This window comes from Agelaius phoeniceus, chromosome 2 (assembly GCF_051311805.1).
Source record: "Agelaius phoeniceus isolate bAgePho1 chromosome 2, bAgePho1.hap1, whole genome shotgun sequence".
Classification (NCBI taxonomy): Eukaryota; Metazoa; Chordata; class Aves; order Passeriformes; family Icteridae; genus Agelaius; species Agelaius phoeniceus.
Window position 1 is genome coordinate 2,036,041 of NC_135266.1, and position 14,877 is coordinate 2,050,917.

General features: G+C 44.2%; 1 protein-coding gene across 1 annotated transcript in view; it reads left to right on the forward strand.

Annotated features, from left to right (window-relative positions):
* Positions 1 to 14,877, forward strand: part of RUNX1 (RUNX family transcription factor 1) — a 190,633-nt gene that overhangs the window by 111,879 nt on the left and 63,877 nt on the right. Inside the window, exon 5 of the mRNA XM_054627663.2 lies at positions 13,855 to 13,959. Within this exon, the coding sequence (XP_054483638.1) occupies positions 13,855 to 13,959 (105 nt within the window). The remainder of the gene's footprint in view (positions 1 to 13,854; positions 13,960 to 14,877) is intronic.

Below are 14,877 nucleotides of genomic sequence, written 5' to 3' on the forward strand. Positions count from 1 at the left end.
CACCTTCCCAGGGAAGGATTTCTTCCCAAGATCCCATCCATCTCTGCCCTCTGGCACTGGGAGCCATTCCCTGGGTCCTGGCACTGCCAGAGGGAGAGGGACTGAGGCAAAATCCAGGTCTCCAAGGGGTTTTCCCAAGTTCACAGGACAATGCACCAGGCCAGGAATGGGATGGGCCGAAACCACAACACCCATGGTGTGATGTTTGTCTGGTGTGAGGATTGGGCAAAGGATGGGAAAAGTGCTCAGAGGGGAGAAGAAATCACAGGTTGAAACAGAAAAGCAGCCAGAGAATCCCAGAATCCCAGAGTGGTTTGGGTTGGGAGGGGTTTTAGGGATCATCCAGTGCCACCCCAGCCATGGCAGGGACACCTCCCACTGTCCCCAGTGTCCAGCCTGGCCTTGGGCACTGCCAGGGATCCAGGGGCAGCCACAGCTCTGGGAATTCTATCCCAGTCCCTCATTAACATCACAGGGAACAATTCCTTCCTAATATCCAATAGAAGCCTTCCTTCTTTCAGTTTGAAGCTCTTCCCTATGTCCTGTCTCTCCATCCCCTGGAAATTGTCTCTCTCCATTCCTTGGAGAAGAGTGGAGGGGACAGAGGCTGCAGGTCAAGGCCAGCTGCCCCTCCTGAGGGCCTGGGCTGAGGTCTCAAGGCTTTGGGGCTGTTTTTCAGGGATTTCCCCAGAAATCCCCCTGGGCTGGGGGAAGGGGAGAGCTGAGAGCTGTAATTTGGGATTTAATCCCACTTCAGAGGGATAAATCCGCTCGTGAACCTGGGCCTTAACCTCTCCGTGTCTCTGTCATCCCTATAAAGTCTGGGCGATAATTTCTACCTCAAAAAGCTGATGAATGGTCTGAAATTAAAGCTGGGCTCAGGACTATCATTAAGCTTAAGGATCCCAAGGTATTTTCAGTGAGAAGGTGGGAGAAGCTTTGCAGTGGAGCCATTTCATCCTGAACTGTCCTTTCCACCTGCTCTTCCTGTTTTTCCCTTTCCCTGAACTCCTCAGCAGTGACACAGCAGTCAGGACAGTTTGTGGGATGCACTTTGTGGAGGTCAGCTCATTTCTGAGCACTCTGCAAGCAGCCCAAGCTCTGCCCCAGAGAGCACTTTATTTAAAACAAAAATTATTTTGAGGAAAAAACCCCAAATTTCCCTGATATTTAGATCACAGCTTGGAAACAAAGATTCAGGTTTTGGGGAGCCCATGCACAGAAGCATCAGAAACTTCCATTAGAGCCATTTTTGGGGAAAAAAATAACTCCATTCTGTCCAAATGTGTGTGATCAACCATGATGTTTGTGGAAATTGAGTATCTCTAATTCAAACCTTCAGATATTTTAAGAACAATTATTGTTTCTAAGGGCTGCAGCTGAGATCTCCTTGTGCTGCCACTTGTGCAGGGGCCAGGCACCCCAAGCCCTTCATTCCTGCTGGGCTGTAATTATTGTCCCCACCCAAATTCATCAGAATTTTCTGCTGGTTACTGCAGCAGCTCCACTTAGAGGTAGAGGCTGCTTGGCTTTTCCATTCAATGTTCTTCCTTGCCCCCTCCCTGCTCCGTGCATTTCGTGTTTTAATCCATTTTGGAAACTTGATCTGCAGGCTTGCAGTCTCAGGCAGCATCCCACCACAAAGATTCAGCTCCAACAGGTCACTGAGGTTGTTTTTGAGGATAAAAATCCCATTCAGCAGAGGTTGGTGTCACTCTGGTGCACAGACACATCCCCAGGAGCCACCACAAAGCCCCAAAGCCGGGATTTCCACAGGAGCTCAGCATGCTGAGCCACAAATGAGGCTCCTGGCAGCCAAATTCCTCCCAGAGCTGGAAACCCACTCTGGAATTGGCCATCAGCACCCAGGGCATTCCTGGGGGTCAATGTTTGGGGCTGCCAGAGGTGACTGGTGGCTGTGTCAGCTCCTGGGTGTCACCCTTGGGTGGCTTTTGTGCCCCTGTGCCCCTGTCTCAGGTGATTTCCCACCTGCAGAGCTGCCCCAGGCCTGGGCCCAGCCCAGGGAGGAGCTGGAGCTGCTGCAGAGAGCCCAGAGGAGGCTCCAGGATGGGCAGAGGGATGGAGCAGCTCTGCTGGGAGGAAAGGCTGGCACAGCTGGGATTGTTCACCTGCACAGGAGAAGCTTTGGGCTGAGCTCAGGGTGGCCTTGCAGGGCCTGCAGGAGCCCCAGGAAAGCTGGAGAGAGACAATTTCCAGGGGATGCAGGGACAGCACACAGGGAATGGCTTCACACTGAAACATTACAGGTTTAGATCAGATATTAGGAACAATTTCCTCCCTGTGAGGGTGGGCAGGGCCTGGCACAGGGTGTCCCTGGATCCCTGGCAGTGCCCAAGGCCAGGTTGGACACTGGGGACATTGGAGCACCTGGGACAGTGGGAAGTGTCCCTGCCATGGCAGGGAGGGGCTGAGATGATCTTTAAGGTTCCTCCACCCCAAACCATTCTGGGATTCTCTTGTAGGACACGCTCCCTTCATAGGCCTCCTCTTTTTTATGGCCTCTTTTATTTCCAACCTCTCCCAGATTCTCAGGTATTTTCCTACTTCAGCTCCTCCCTGATCAATGGCCACAACCCTTTCCTACCCATGCAACTCAACAGCCACATATTTCCATTCTCTAAGCACAAACTGAGCTTTTGTGGCCTCTCCTCTTTTGTGTGGAGAAATCACACCAAGGAGGCAGAAGCAGCAGCCTGGGAGAGGGAGAGCAGGAATTCAGCTGTAAAACTCCTGTTTTATGTGAAATCCACGAACTTTTCCAAGGAATTCCCATCACATCCAAGCTGCTGGAGGACGGGAGTGCCATCAGGTGCCACCAGCTGTCCTTTTCCACACGTGCCAGGCTGGCAGGGCAGGATGGTGTCACCACCCCAGCCCGGGGCCTGGGGAAGTGAAACCCCTCAGCAGCACAGAAGTGAAACTGGCTGCACACAAATTGTCACATTTCAGTGTAAACATCTCCCCTCCCCAAAAAAACCCCCCAAAGACAGGAAAACTGTGGCTGTTTCAGTGAGCTCAGTGCCACCCTTGCAAGGTTTCCCAGCCTGTTGTGCCAGGGGGAGCTTCTGAGGGCTCCAGGTGAGATGCTGCAGGTGCTGCCTGCTCCAAAAAGCAGCTCTGGGGCAGAAATGTGGTTTGAAATTGGCACTGGCACCTTTTGGCATGCTGGGTGCTCATCCCATCCTTTCTCTGAGGGAAGGGTGGGATTGTTGGTGCCACTGCAGCACAAGAAAAGAGGGGAAAAGTGATTTTGGAACCTCCCTCCCACCTCCTTGAAGGAGCTGAGATTTCAGGCAGCAGCCCCAGACTCCTCCAGGGGAGCTTCCCAAGATATTTGTGCTTTTTTGGTATCCTGGCATCCACTTCAAACTCCTCTGAGGATCCCCCAGAGTCTTTTCATCCCTTGCTACCCCAGGTAGCAGCCCCAGCCTCCTGCCCATGCTGATTTTTCTCTTTCCATGGAACCTGCATCTCCCTGAGACTCCTCCCAAACATTTTTTTGGGAGCCTTTTCACCTCTCCTCCAAGGAATTGAAATCCCAGGTAGCAGCAAGACTCAGGGCCTGGGTTATATCGATTTGAACAGCCAGAAATAAACAAATGGAAATATAACGAGCAAAAATAATAGCAACCAATGGGAAAACAACAAATAATGGAGATAACAAACAAATGGAAAATAACACTGAGAGTAGTAGCAGCTCCCACATCTGCCTGGGTCAATATTTCATGTCTGCAGCTCAGGATGATATTTTTGACTTCTGAAAGAAGCAAATGATCAGGGAAAATCTCCCCAAGAGTGACAGGGACTTCCCTTATCACCCAGATAAATTCAAATTCAATCTGGGTGCCTGCTGAGCCTGGCAATGTCTCTATTCCTTGATTTCAGTGATGTAATTTGGGTTGCTCAATGTAATTCCTGTGTTGCCTGAGGTTAAAAGTGCCAAAATAATTGGTGCATTTTGGCTGAGCACTGTTATTTTGATTTCACCAAAAGAATTGAAAGGATTCCACCCCAAGACAAAACCTTCTGGGAATGTCACAGCAGCTCTGCTGCTTTCCAGGCCAGAATTGGAATTTTTAGCCAGGAAAAAATGTGGAGAAAGGGAGGAAAAGAGTGTGAAGGGCTTGTCTGGAGTGCTGCAGGGAGCTAGGGAGGAAAGGGAAGGGGAAAAGCCAGGACCAGCCATGTCCCTGCAGGGATGAGCTGCTTTTCCAGCTTTATTGTGGGAAAAAAATCAGGATTTGGGAGTTGGAGAGGAAAGGAAAAGGGAAAACCCAGGACCAGCCACATCCCTGCAGGGATGAGCCACTTTCCTACCTTTACTATGAAAAAAATTGGGATTTGGGAGTTGGAGAGGAAAGGAAAAGGTAAAAGCCAGCACCAACCATGTCCCTGCAGGAAAACGCTGCTTTTTCAACCTTATTGCATTTAAAAAATCAGGATTTTGGAACTGTGTAGGAAAGGAAATGGAAAAGCCGTGTTCGTGTAGGAATGAGCTACTTTCCCAAAAAGACTGTAAAAATATCAGGATTTGGGAGTTGGGAAAGAAAGGAAAAGGGAAAATCCAGGGCCATCCATGTCCCTGCAGGGATGAGCTGCTTTTGCAGCTTTATTGTGGGAAAAAAAAATCAGGATTTGGGAGTTGGGAAGGAAAGGAAAAGGAAGAGGAAAACCCAGGACCAGCCATGTTCCTGTAGGAATGAGCTGCTTTTCCACCTTTATTGTGAAATAAAAATTCCAATATTCCTGGGGGTTGCAGTTTGCAGCAGGGCCCCTTTTGGCCCTGTAGAAATCCAGAACAAAACATTTCTTGATTTAGAGCTCTGGAGATCTCATCTGGGTAAGGAGCTGCTGTGTAAACACTGAGAGAGCTTCCTGGAGTGAGAAATGCTCCCAAGGTCAGGTTTATCCTACTTTGGCAGGAGGCAAGGAGGTGAATCTCCCAAATTTCCAGTTTGACACGTGCTTAAACCTGAAAAAAATCCCATAAAATACACAAACAGCTCCATTTCCCCCTGTGACCGATTCACATGGGCAGTTCTTGGAGTTATGGAATGGTTTGGGTTGGGAAGGACCTTAAAAAACACCCAGTGTCATGGGCAGGGACATCTGCCACTGTCCCATCTGAAACGCTCCCAAGGTCAGGTTTATCCTGCTTTGGCAGGAGGGAAGGGGCTGTATTTCCCAAATTTCCAATTTGACATGTGCTTAAACCTGAAAACAAACCCCATAAAATCCACGAACAGCTCCATTTCCCCCTGCCACTGATTTACTTCTCTTGGAGTCAGGGAATGGTTTGTGTTGGAAAGGACCTCCAGAATCACCCAGGGACATCTGCCACTGTCCCAGGGTGCTCCAAGCTGGCCTTGGACACTGCCAGGGATGCAACAGCCACAACTGTTCCGTGCCCCCCTCTCACAGGGAGGAATTCCTTCCCAAAATCCCATCTAACCCTGCCCTCGTCCATCCCAAACCATTCCTGCCCCTCCATCCCTTGGCCCAAGTCCCTCTCCAGCTGTTTTGGAGCTCCTTTAGGCCCTGGAAAAGGCTCTGAGCTCTCCCTGGTGGATTCTTTTTCGGCCACCAGCCTCATTTGGGTGTTTGGACCGTTGGCCTGCGGTGGTGACAATTTACAAATTTACAAATCCTCTAGAGCTGGGGTGAATAACAGCTTTATTTCATATTTAAATCCAGTGGCATCTGTGGTGCTGCTGGTAAACAAATCATGTTCTTTTTTTTTTTTTTTTTTTTTTTTGGTGCCTCTTGCTCCAGCTGCAGTTTCAGTTTTGTATTTTGTTGGTTTTTTGGTTTTTTTATATTCTGATGAAACAGCACCAGATCAAACATCAGAGGCAAAATTTTATTCTGTGCCAAACTCACCGGTGGCTGCAGAAAAAATCCACCACCTGAGCAGAGAATTCTGCTTCGTGCAGACTTTGAACACCTGCAATAAAACCCTTTTACTCCTAGGATGAGCAGCTGTTAATTCATGAAGGGTCAAGTGATTCTCAACTTATTGATCTGATTTGGAGGGCTCAGAGATAAGAACCAGCAAAAAATTGGCCCCAGTGTCTGGGAGGTGACGTTTGGAAATGGATATGGAATGTGTGGGTGACATCCTGGAGAGGCTTCAATGCTGAGAGCCAGGGAGATGCTGGGAGGAGCCAGAAAAATGGGGGAAATTGATCATTTAGTGTGGTTTAATAGTGGTACAAAGGGGCTAAAAGGTAGAAAATGGATAAAAAGACCTCCAAAATAAAATCATCCTGTTTCTCCCTAGAACCTGGAATTCTCTCCTTAATAGAATAGAAATGTCTCTAATGTCATTTGAGTTGCATTTGGGCCTTACATTTCATAGTTTTCCACCTATGTCTTTTGTCCTTGTCAGCACAGACATTCTTGGCTGCTTTCCTTCTTTTTTTTTTCCCCTTCTTTTTCTTTAATAATTTACTGTAATGATTTTTTAAAAAGAGAAAGAAAAAAACCCCAAACAACCAAACCAAATTTAACAGCACAAAGGTTTATTAGAACAAAGCCCAAAAGCAAAAGGCAGTGATGACACCAACCTCATCTCTTTGCCTTTTTCTCCCTCCTCCAGAGCCAAATTTCTGAAGGTTTCACTCCATTTTTTCCTGTTCCCTGTGGGATGACCCTTTATCCATGGATTCAGTGGCTTTTTCAAAGGATCAAAATAGAATATTAAAAATAGAGAGGTTCAAGGACAGGGATCTGGGGTCTGGACAGGGATCTTCCTTCTTTCCAAAATATAATCTCCTGTATCATTAAATACACTAAATTATTAATTATTATTATTATTATATAAATACACCTAGACCACTAAAACTGAGAGAGAATTAAAAAATAGACTTTATTGACTGGACTAGCCTGTATATCTGTTGTATATCTGTATGTCTGCAGATTGGAGATTAATCAGAGATTAATTAGAGATTCTGTCTCTTTTCCCGACACTTCTCACTCCCTTTTCCCTCTGCCCATGCAGCCACTTTTATTAGAAGTGTTCCTCCCCCCTGCAGCCCCAGCTGATGGTGACAGCACTCAGGGGTGACTCAGGCAGGACACAGGAGCTTCATGTGACCGTGCTGTCACCCAGGATTCCTGTTCTCCCCCTGGTTCCTCCCAGACATTCCCAAGGGCTCACGAGCCTCTTGCTCCCTCTAGAGCTCTGCAGGGAGGTCCTGGAGACCACTGGGATCCTGCTGGAGGGGGATGGACCTGGAACGGGGCTCCAAATTCCTGGATTTCAGCACAGGGCACAGGCAGAGGCTTTGATCTTGGAGGTCGATCGTGGAATGATGGAGAGGCCTGGATTGAAGGGACAACAGCAGAGAATTCCAGAATCCCTGGGGCTGGCAAAGCCCTCCCAGCCCATGCAGTGCCAGCTGTGCCCCATGGGCACCTTGTCCCCAGCCCAGAGCACTCAGTGCCACCTCCAGGTGCTTCTTGGGCACCTCCAGATGCTCAGCTGGGGTGATTCATGCTCCTGGCCACATCCACCTGCAGCTCCTGCTGGCCAAGGCAGGGTGAGGTGGATGCTGGAGACCACCCTGGGCACAAACACCCAGGGATGGGTTTCCCTCACTTGAAATGGGTGTGTTTAACAAAGCCTGGATGTGGCACTGGGTGCCAGGGTTTAGTTGAGGGGTTGGGGCTGGGCTGGACTCGATGGTCTTGAAGGTCTCTCCCAACCCAGGGATTCTGGGAATTCTGTGGAATGTCTCCTTCCCTTTTCATGGAATCCCCAGGGCTGGCCCAGCCCTGCCAGCCCATGCAGTGCCAGCTGTGCCCCATGGGCACCTTGTCCCCAGCCCAGAGCACTCAGTGCCACCTGCAGGGGACACCTGCAGGGCTGGGCACTGCAAAGCTCCCTGGGCAGCCCCTGCCAAGGCCTGAGCTCCCTTGCCATGGGCAAATTGCTGCTGCTGTCCAAGCTGAGCCTGCCCTGGCCCAGCCTGAGGCCGTTCCCTCATGAACTTCGTGCTTTGTTCTCTGAAGTTCTCTCAGTTTTGCCCAGTCTCAAGGGACCTCCTATAAATGTGGGGACAACTCAGAATCCATCTGAGGTGATGGAGTCCCCATCCCTGCAGGTGTCCCCTGCAGGTGGCACTGAGTGCTCTGGGCTGGGGACAAGGTGCCCATGGGGCACAGCTGGCACTGCATGGACTGGCAGGGCTGGGCCAGCACCAGGGATTCTGGAATTCCATGACTTCAGCTCCCAAATCAGTGACACTTGAAGGCACTTTTGAAGTCCAGTCTCTACCAAACCCCCCAAGAGAGTGTCCAGGTAACATTTCCAACCTCAGCTTTGTATTCCAGCCAGGACTGCTCCTGTTCCCATTGCTTTTTCTGGAAGGGCTCTGACCTTACACCTCTTGCAATAACAAACATTCCCAAGAGATTTTTTCCTAGCCTGGTTTGGAGGGAAAAGCTGATGGGAGCAGTGAATCCTGGGCTGTGCCCTCACACATGTGAGACCTTGATGTCTGTGGAAAGGGTTTCCAAAGTCAAACCCTATCCCAACTCTGGGGAATTCCATCCTTGTGCTCATCAGGTGCCTGTATCAGGAGCCACCAGGGATAGTTCTAGAGAGAAACAGGGTCTGAAGTGGCTCTTACACCCCAAAACCCCTTTCATCCTCATCAGAGACTCCCATGATGAGCCCAGAATGATTGGCTTCCATCCACACAGCCCTGAGCTCATTTCTGGGTGGTTTTCCATCAATTTATGGGAATGTTGAACCCAGAGGCTCTTGGATTTTGTTGTTAGCTCATGCTGCTGGTTTGCTGGGACTGCTGTGACACGTTCAGTGTGACTTTGGAGGCACCCAAACAAGAGAGGCAAGAGCCCAAGAGCCCAAGGCCAGAGTTTCAGGATGACTTTCGGGGGTTTTTGGTCCCTTTTTCCAGTCACCAGTGAGGTCAGGTCCTCTGTGCCTGACTCAGTTTTGGGCAATCTGTCTGTGCAGACACCCTGGGTGTATTATGCAAGTGTTGTTAGAAATAAAATCTGTACCATAACACATAAAACCCAGGAGATGTTTATGGCCCTGCTGTCATCCCAAACCAGGAATACCCACAAACCCCACATTTAACTCCCAATCCCTCCAATCCAACCCTTGTTAACCAGCCCCATAAATGATGAATAACTCAGGAGTGATAAAGCCACTTAAGCTGGATGGAAAGGGGACAGAAGGAGCAGGGAATAAAAGCCAGGTGGAATTGCTGGTGAGCAGCAGTGACCCAGGTTTATGGTTCATGGGGCTGTGGTTAACCAGGATGTGGTTCATGAGCACAAGGAGTCACCCAAGTGTCCTCCTGCTCTGCCAGCCCGTGTCACACCCCCACACAGGCTTGGTCGAGTCTGTTCTGGAAAAAATTGTTTTTAAAAAAACAAAATCATCTCCATCTTCTTCTTTATTCTGGTCTTGTAGACTGGAATTACAGCTCCATTGTTATTGGGGTTTCCCCTGCATTTATTTTCTACATAGAAACCTCTCCAGAACCTTCTAAAGAAATGAATTGATGCCGTGTTCTAGCAGAGCAGTTGACAAAAAAATCCCCAAACTGGAAGCCAGATGGAAATACTGCAGATTAGCCCAGTAAATAAAGTATATTTTTAAATTCTTTCTCTGTTTCAGTGGTCTAGGTGTTGTGCTCAGTGTTACAGGGAATTACATTTTGGAAAGGAGGAAAATCCCTGTCCAGGCCATTCACTTGAGTGCTGGACTAGGTGATCCCTGTGGGTTCCTTTCTCTTCTTCTTTAATCTGGTTTTGTAGACTGAAATCACAGTCACATTTCACTGCATTTCACTCTTGTTGGGGTTTTTCCTGCGTTTATTTTCTATCTAGAAACTTCTCCAGAACCTTCTGACAAAATAAATGGATTATGTGTTCTAGCAGAGCAGCAGGTATCAGAGCCCAAACTGGAAGTCAGATGGAAATAGTGCAGATTAGTCCAATAAATAAAGTAGATTTTAAAATTCTCTCTCTGTTTTAGTGGTCTAGGTGTTTATTTAGTGATACAGGGAATTATATTTTGGAAAGGAGGAAGATCTCTGTCCATTTTACATTTCTATTTAATATTCTATTTAAATTTAGCTTTATTTATAGAGAAATTTCTATTTCATTTCACATTTCTATTGAAATTTCTATTGAAATTTGGCCTTATATATAGAGCTATTTCTATTTAATTTTTACATTTCTATTTAATATCCTACTTACATTCCTATTGAAATTCCTATTGAAATTTCTACTGAAATTTAATCCCGTTCATGGAGCTATTTCTATTTCATTTTTACATTTCTGTTTACTATCCTATTTACATTCCTACTAAAATTTCTATTGAAATTTGGCCATATTTACAGAGCAACTTCTATTTCATTTTTAAATTTCTGTTGAGATTTCTGTTGAAATTTCGCCCTATTTATAAAGCTATTTCTATTTCATTTTTACATTTCTATTGAAATTGGGCCTTATTGATTGACCTATTTCTATTTAATTTTTACATTTGTATTTAATATTCTATTTAACATTCTATTTACCTTTCTATTGAAATTCAGCTTTATTTATAGAGCAATTTCTATTTCATTTTCACATTTCTATTGAAATTTGGCCATATTTATAGACCTATTTCTATTTCATTTTCATATTTCTATTGAAATTTCTATTGAAATTTGGCCATATTTATAGACTTATTTCTATTTCATTTTTACATTTCTATTGAAATTTGGCCATGTTTATAGAGCTATTTCTATTTCATTTTCACATTTCTATTGACATTTCTATTGAAATTTGGCCATATTTATAGACCCATTTCTATTTCATTTTCATATTTCTATTGAAATTTAGCCATATTTATAGAGTTATTTCTATTTCATTTTCATATTTCTATTGAAATTTCTATTGAAATTTGGCCATATTTATAGACTTAATTCTATTTCATTTTTACATTTCTATTGAAATTTGGCCATATTTATAGAGTTATTTCTATTTCATTTTCACATTTCTATTGAAATTTGGCCATATTTATAGACTTATTTCTATTTCATTTTTACATTTCTATTGAAATTTGGCCATGTTTATAGAGCTATTTCTATTTCATTTTCACATTTCTATTGACATTTCTATTGACATTTGGCCATATTTATGGAGTTATTTCTATTTCATTTTTACATTTCTATTGAAATTTGGCCATATTTATAGAGTTATTTCTATTTCATTTTTACATTTCTATTGAAATTTAGCCATATTTATAGAGTTATTTCTATTGAGTTTTTACATTTCTATTGAAATTTAGCCATATTTATAGAGCCATTTCTATTAAGTTTTTACATTTCTATTGAAATTTGGCCATATTTATAGACTTAATTCTATTTCATTTTTACATTTCTATTGAAATTTGGCCATATTTATAGACCTATTTCTATTTCATTTTCACATTTCTATTGAAATTTAGCCATATTTATAGAGTTATTTCTATTGAGTTTTTACATTTCTATTGAAATTTGGCCCTATTTATAGACCTATTCCTATTTCATTTTTACATTTCTATTGAAATTTAGCCCTATTGATGACATAACTGAAGCAAACAATAAAATTGCGTGGAAGGGAAGAAGCTCCTGACTGGGGCTGGAGCCAGGTGCTGCAATGAGGGCGAGGGAGGAAGAGCCCCAATTTCCTCCCAGCAATTCCTGGTTCCCCTCTCGGGGTGGTGTCCCCAGTGTCCCTGGCTGGCCCCAGAGATCCCTGCCAGCCCTGAGTCCCCTGCTGCAGAGACAAAGATGCTGCAGCTGCTGCCAGGCAATGTTTTTACTGCTGCCAAGGCCAACACCATCAGCTGAGGTCTTCTCAAAGGTGCAGAATGTTATTTCTGCTCTTTGACAAATGCCAGGAGTAAATGCAGGGGTAGTGTTGAGTTTTATCTTCTTTTCTTTGCCAAGGTTGTGATTAAATGTGTGAGAGGGTATTTCTTGTTGGCACTCAGATGTTTATCAGTTCTTATCTCTGTCACAGTCTCACAGACCCTGAGTTCTGCAGCACTTCACTCCAACAAACTAAAAATGGAGCCCTGTCTCTCTCTGCAAGGCCTTTGAAGGATAAACTGTCCAATTAACAAATGACACCTCAATTATTTTCACTTTTAACCCAATACCCAACCACCCGTGCCCACAATGGGGACTTTTTTATCCAATGACACAAAACCACCCAAACCCATGGAGAAGGAGGTGAAGAAGAAGGAGCAGCCTCCACCCTAAACCCTCCATCTTGCTTTCTCTCTATTCCTGTATTCTAAACCCTTAAACTCTGAGTTTCCCCCCTGTGATATCATACACTTCTATCCAAACTCCACACCTAAAATCTCAGTTTTATTATTGAATTTTGGAAGCTTCTCCATGACCTCAGGTCAAATTCTCTTGGGGGTCAGTGCCTGGCAGCACAGAAAGTCTGGATTTCTCAGCAACCAGAGTTCCAGCAGGGTAGCAGAACTTTTCCCAAAACAGAGCCATGCTGTGCACAGCACAACTTGGAAAAGGCCTTCACAATTTTCTTGCTGAATAATAGAGAAACTGAGCCTTGTCCTCTGCTGTGGCTTCATAAAATGTTTTAATTCTCTGTGGACGAGCTGTAGGGATTTTTTTTTATTTTATTTTTTCCATTCCCTTCTTTCTTGGCATTGCAGTAGCAGCTGATTTTCAGAGCTGGAATTGATCTGCTGCTGGCCTCAGCCACAGCGTGGGGGTTTTGCAGCCTGCCTGGGGGATCTGAGCACCCACTCCTCTGTGCTTTGAACAAGTGCTGCTGCTCAGACTCCCGTGGCAGTTTTGGAAAAGCCACCCATGATTTCCCAACCTCCCTGAACCGAGTGCCTTTAGAAAGCCCAGGTAACTCACCAGAGTCAGGAATATCAGATAAACCCTGACTCTTAGGGGTAACCGCCTTTTTTGTTACAAACAGAGTGTAGATGATTTAAATAGAAATTAATTTTGTTTCCCCGAAAGCTTTGAGCAGTTGCCATGGAGGGAATGAATCCAGCACCAGCATTCTACACCCCATAAAACCTTTCAGTGCCTTGCAGGGTGTTCGAGCTCTACCAGAAACAAGGAGTTTGCTTTTCTCAACCCTCAAGGATTTAATTTTTACATTTCTATTTAATATCCTATTGAAATTTCTGTTGAAACTTCTCTTTAAATTTGGCCATATTTATAGAGCTATTTCTATTTCATTTTTACATCTGTATTTATAAAATATATAAATATTTTAAAATATTTCAAATATCTGTATAAATAGAATATAAATATTCCATTTAGCATTCTATTTACCTTTCTATTGAAATTTCTGTTGAAATGTCTATTGAAATACAGCCTTTTTAATAGAGCTATTTCTATTGAATTCTTACATTTCTATTGAAATTTCTGTTGAAATTTGGCCATATTTATAGACCTATTGCTATTTCATTTTTGCATTTCTGTTGAAATTTCTTTTGAAATGTACCCTTATTTATAGAGCTACTTCTATTTAATTTTCACATTTCTATTGACATTTCTATTGAAATTTGGCCATATTTATAGACCTATTTCTATTTCATTTTCACATTTCTATTGAAATTTCTATTGAAATTTATCCTTATTTATAGACCTATTTCTATTCAATTTTTTACATTTCTATTGAAATTTGGCCATATTCGTAGACCTATTTCTATTTCATTTTCACATTTCTATTGAAATTTCTATTGAAATTTATCCTTATTTATAGACCTATTTCTTTTTTTTTTTTTTTTTTTTTTGCTCACGAACATTTTCTCTTCTCCTGTTGCAGGGAAAAGCTTCACCCTGACTATCACAGTCTTCACAAACCCTCCCCAGGTAGCCACGTACCACAGAGCCATCAAGATCACCGTGGATGGACCTCGGGAACCCCGAAGTAAGTGAGCTCAGGGCAGAATTCCCAGTGGGATAAACTGATTTAATGGAGGGGCTCATCCCCATCCACACCAAATCCAGCAGCATGTGGAGAAATGGGAATGTTTGAAGCTTTCAAATGGTTTTTATCCTGCCTTCCTGAAGTGTCCAGCTCAACCAGTGACTTGCATTTCTGCAATGCCCAGCCAGGCCTGGCTTGGCCCAAACCCAAGAGCTGACTGAAGGGATGCTGGGAAAAGGTGGGCAGCAGTACCTGGCACATCATTTCTTGCTTTTCAAATGTTAAGGGCATTTTAAAGCATTGCAAACCAATATGGCATTGATCAAACCCTTCAAACAGGAATAAATGCCATGGGTTGCTGCTTCCTGGAGTTCCCTGAGCCTCAGCTCTGGGACAGCTTGGGTGAAACCATTGATCTGCACAGACAGCAAATCTTTTCTTTCTTTCTTTCTTTCTTTCTTTCTTTCTTTCTTTCTTTCTTTCTTTCTTTCTTTCTTTCTTTCTTTCTTTCTTTCTTTCTTTCTTTCTTTCTTTCTTTCTTTCTTTCTTTCTTTCTTTCTTTCTTTCTTTCTTTCTTTCTTTCTTTCTTTCTTTCTTTCTTTCTTTCTTTCTTTCTTTCTTTCTTTCTTTCTTTCTTTCTTTCTTTCTTTCTTTCTTTCTTTCTTTCTTTCTTTCTTTCTTTCTTTCTTTTCTTTCTCTTCCTTCCTTCCTTCCTTCCTTCCTTCCTTCCTTCCTTCCTTCCTTCCTTCCTTCCTTCCTTCCTTCCTTCCTTCCTTCCTTCCTTCCTTCCTTCCTTCCTTCTTTCTCTCTCTTTCTCTCTCTTTCTCTCTCTTTCTCTCTCTTTCTCTCTCTTTCTCTCTCTTTCTCTCTCTTTCTCTCTTTCCTGTTTTAAAAGACTAAAGCACCAGGAGGAACTGA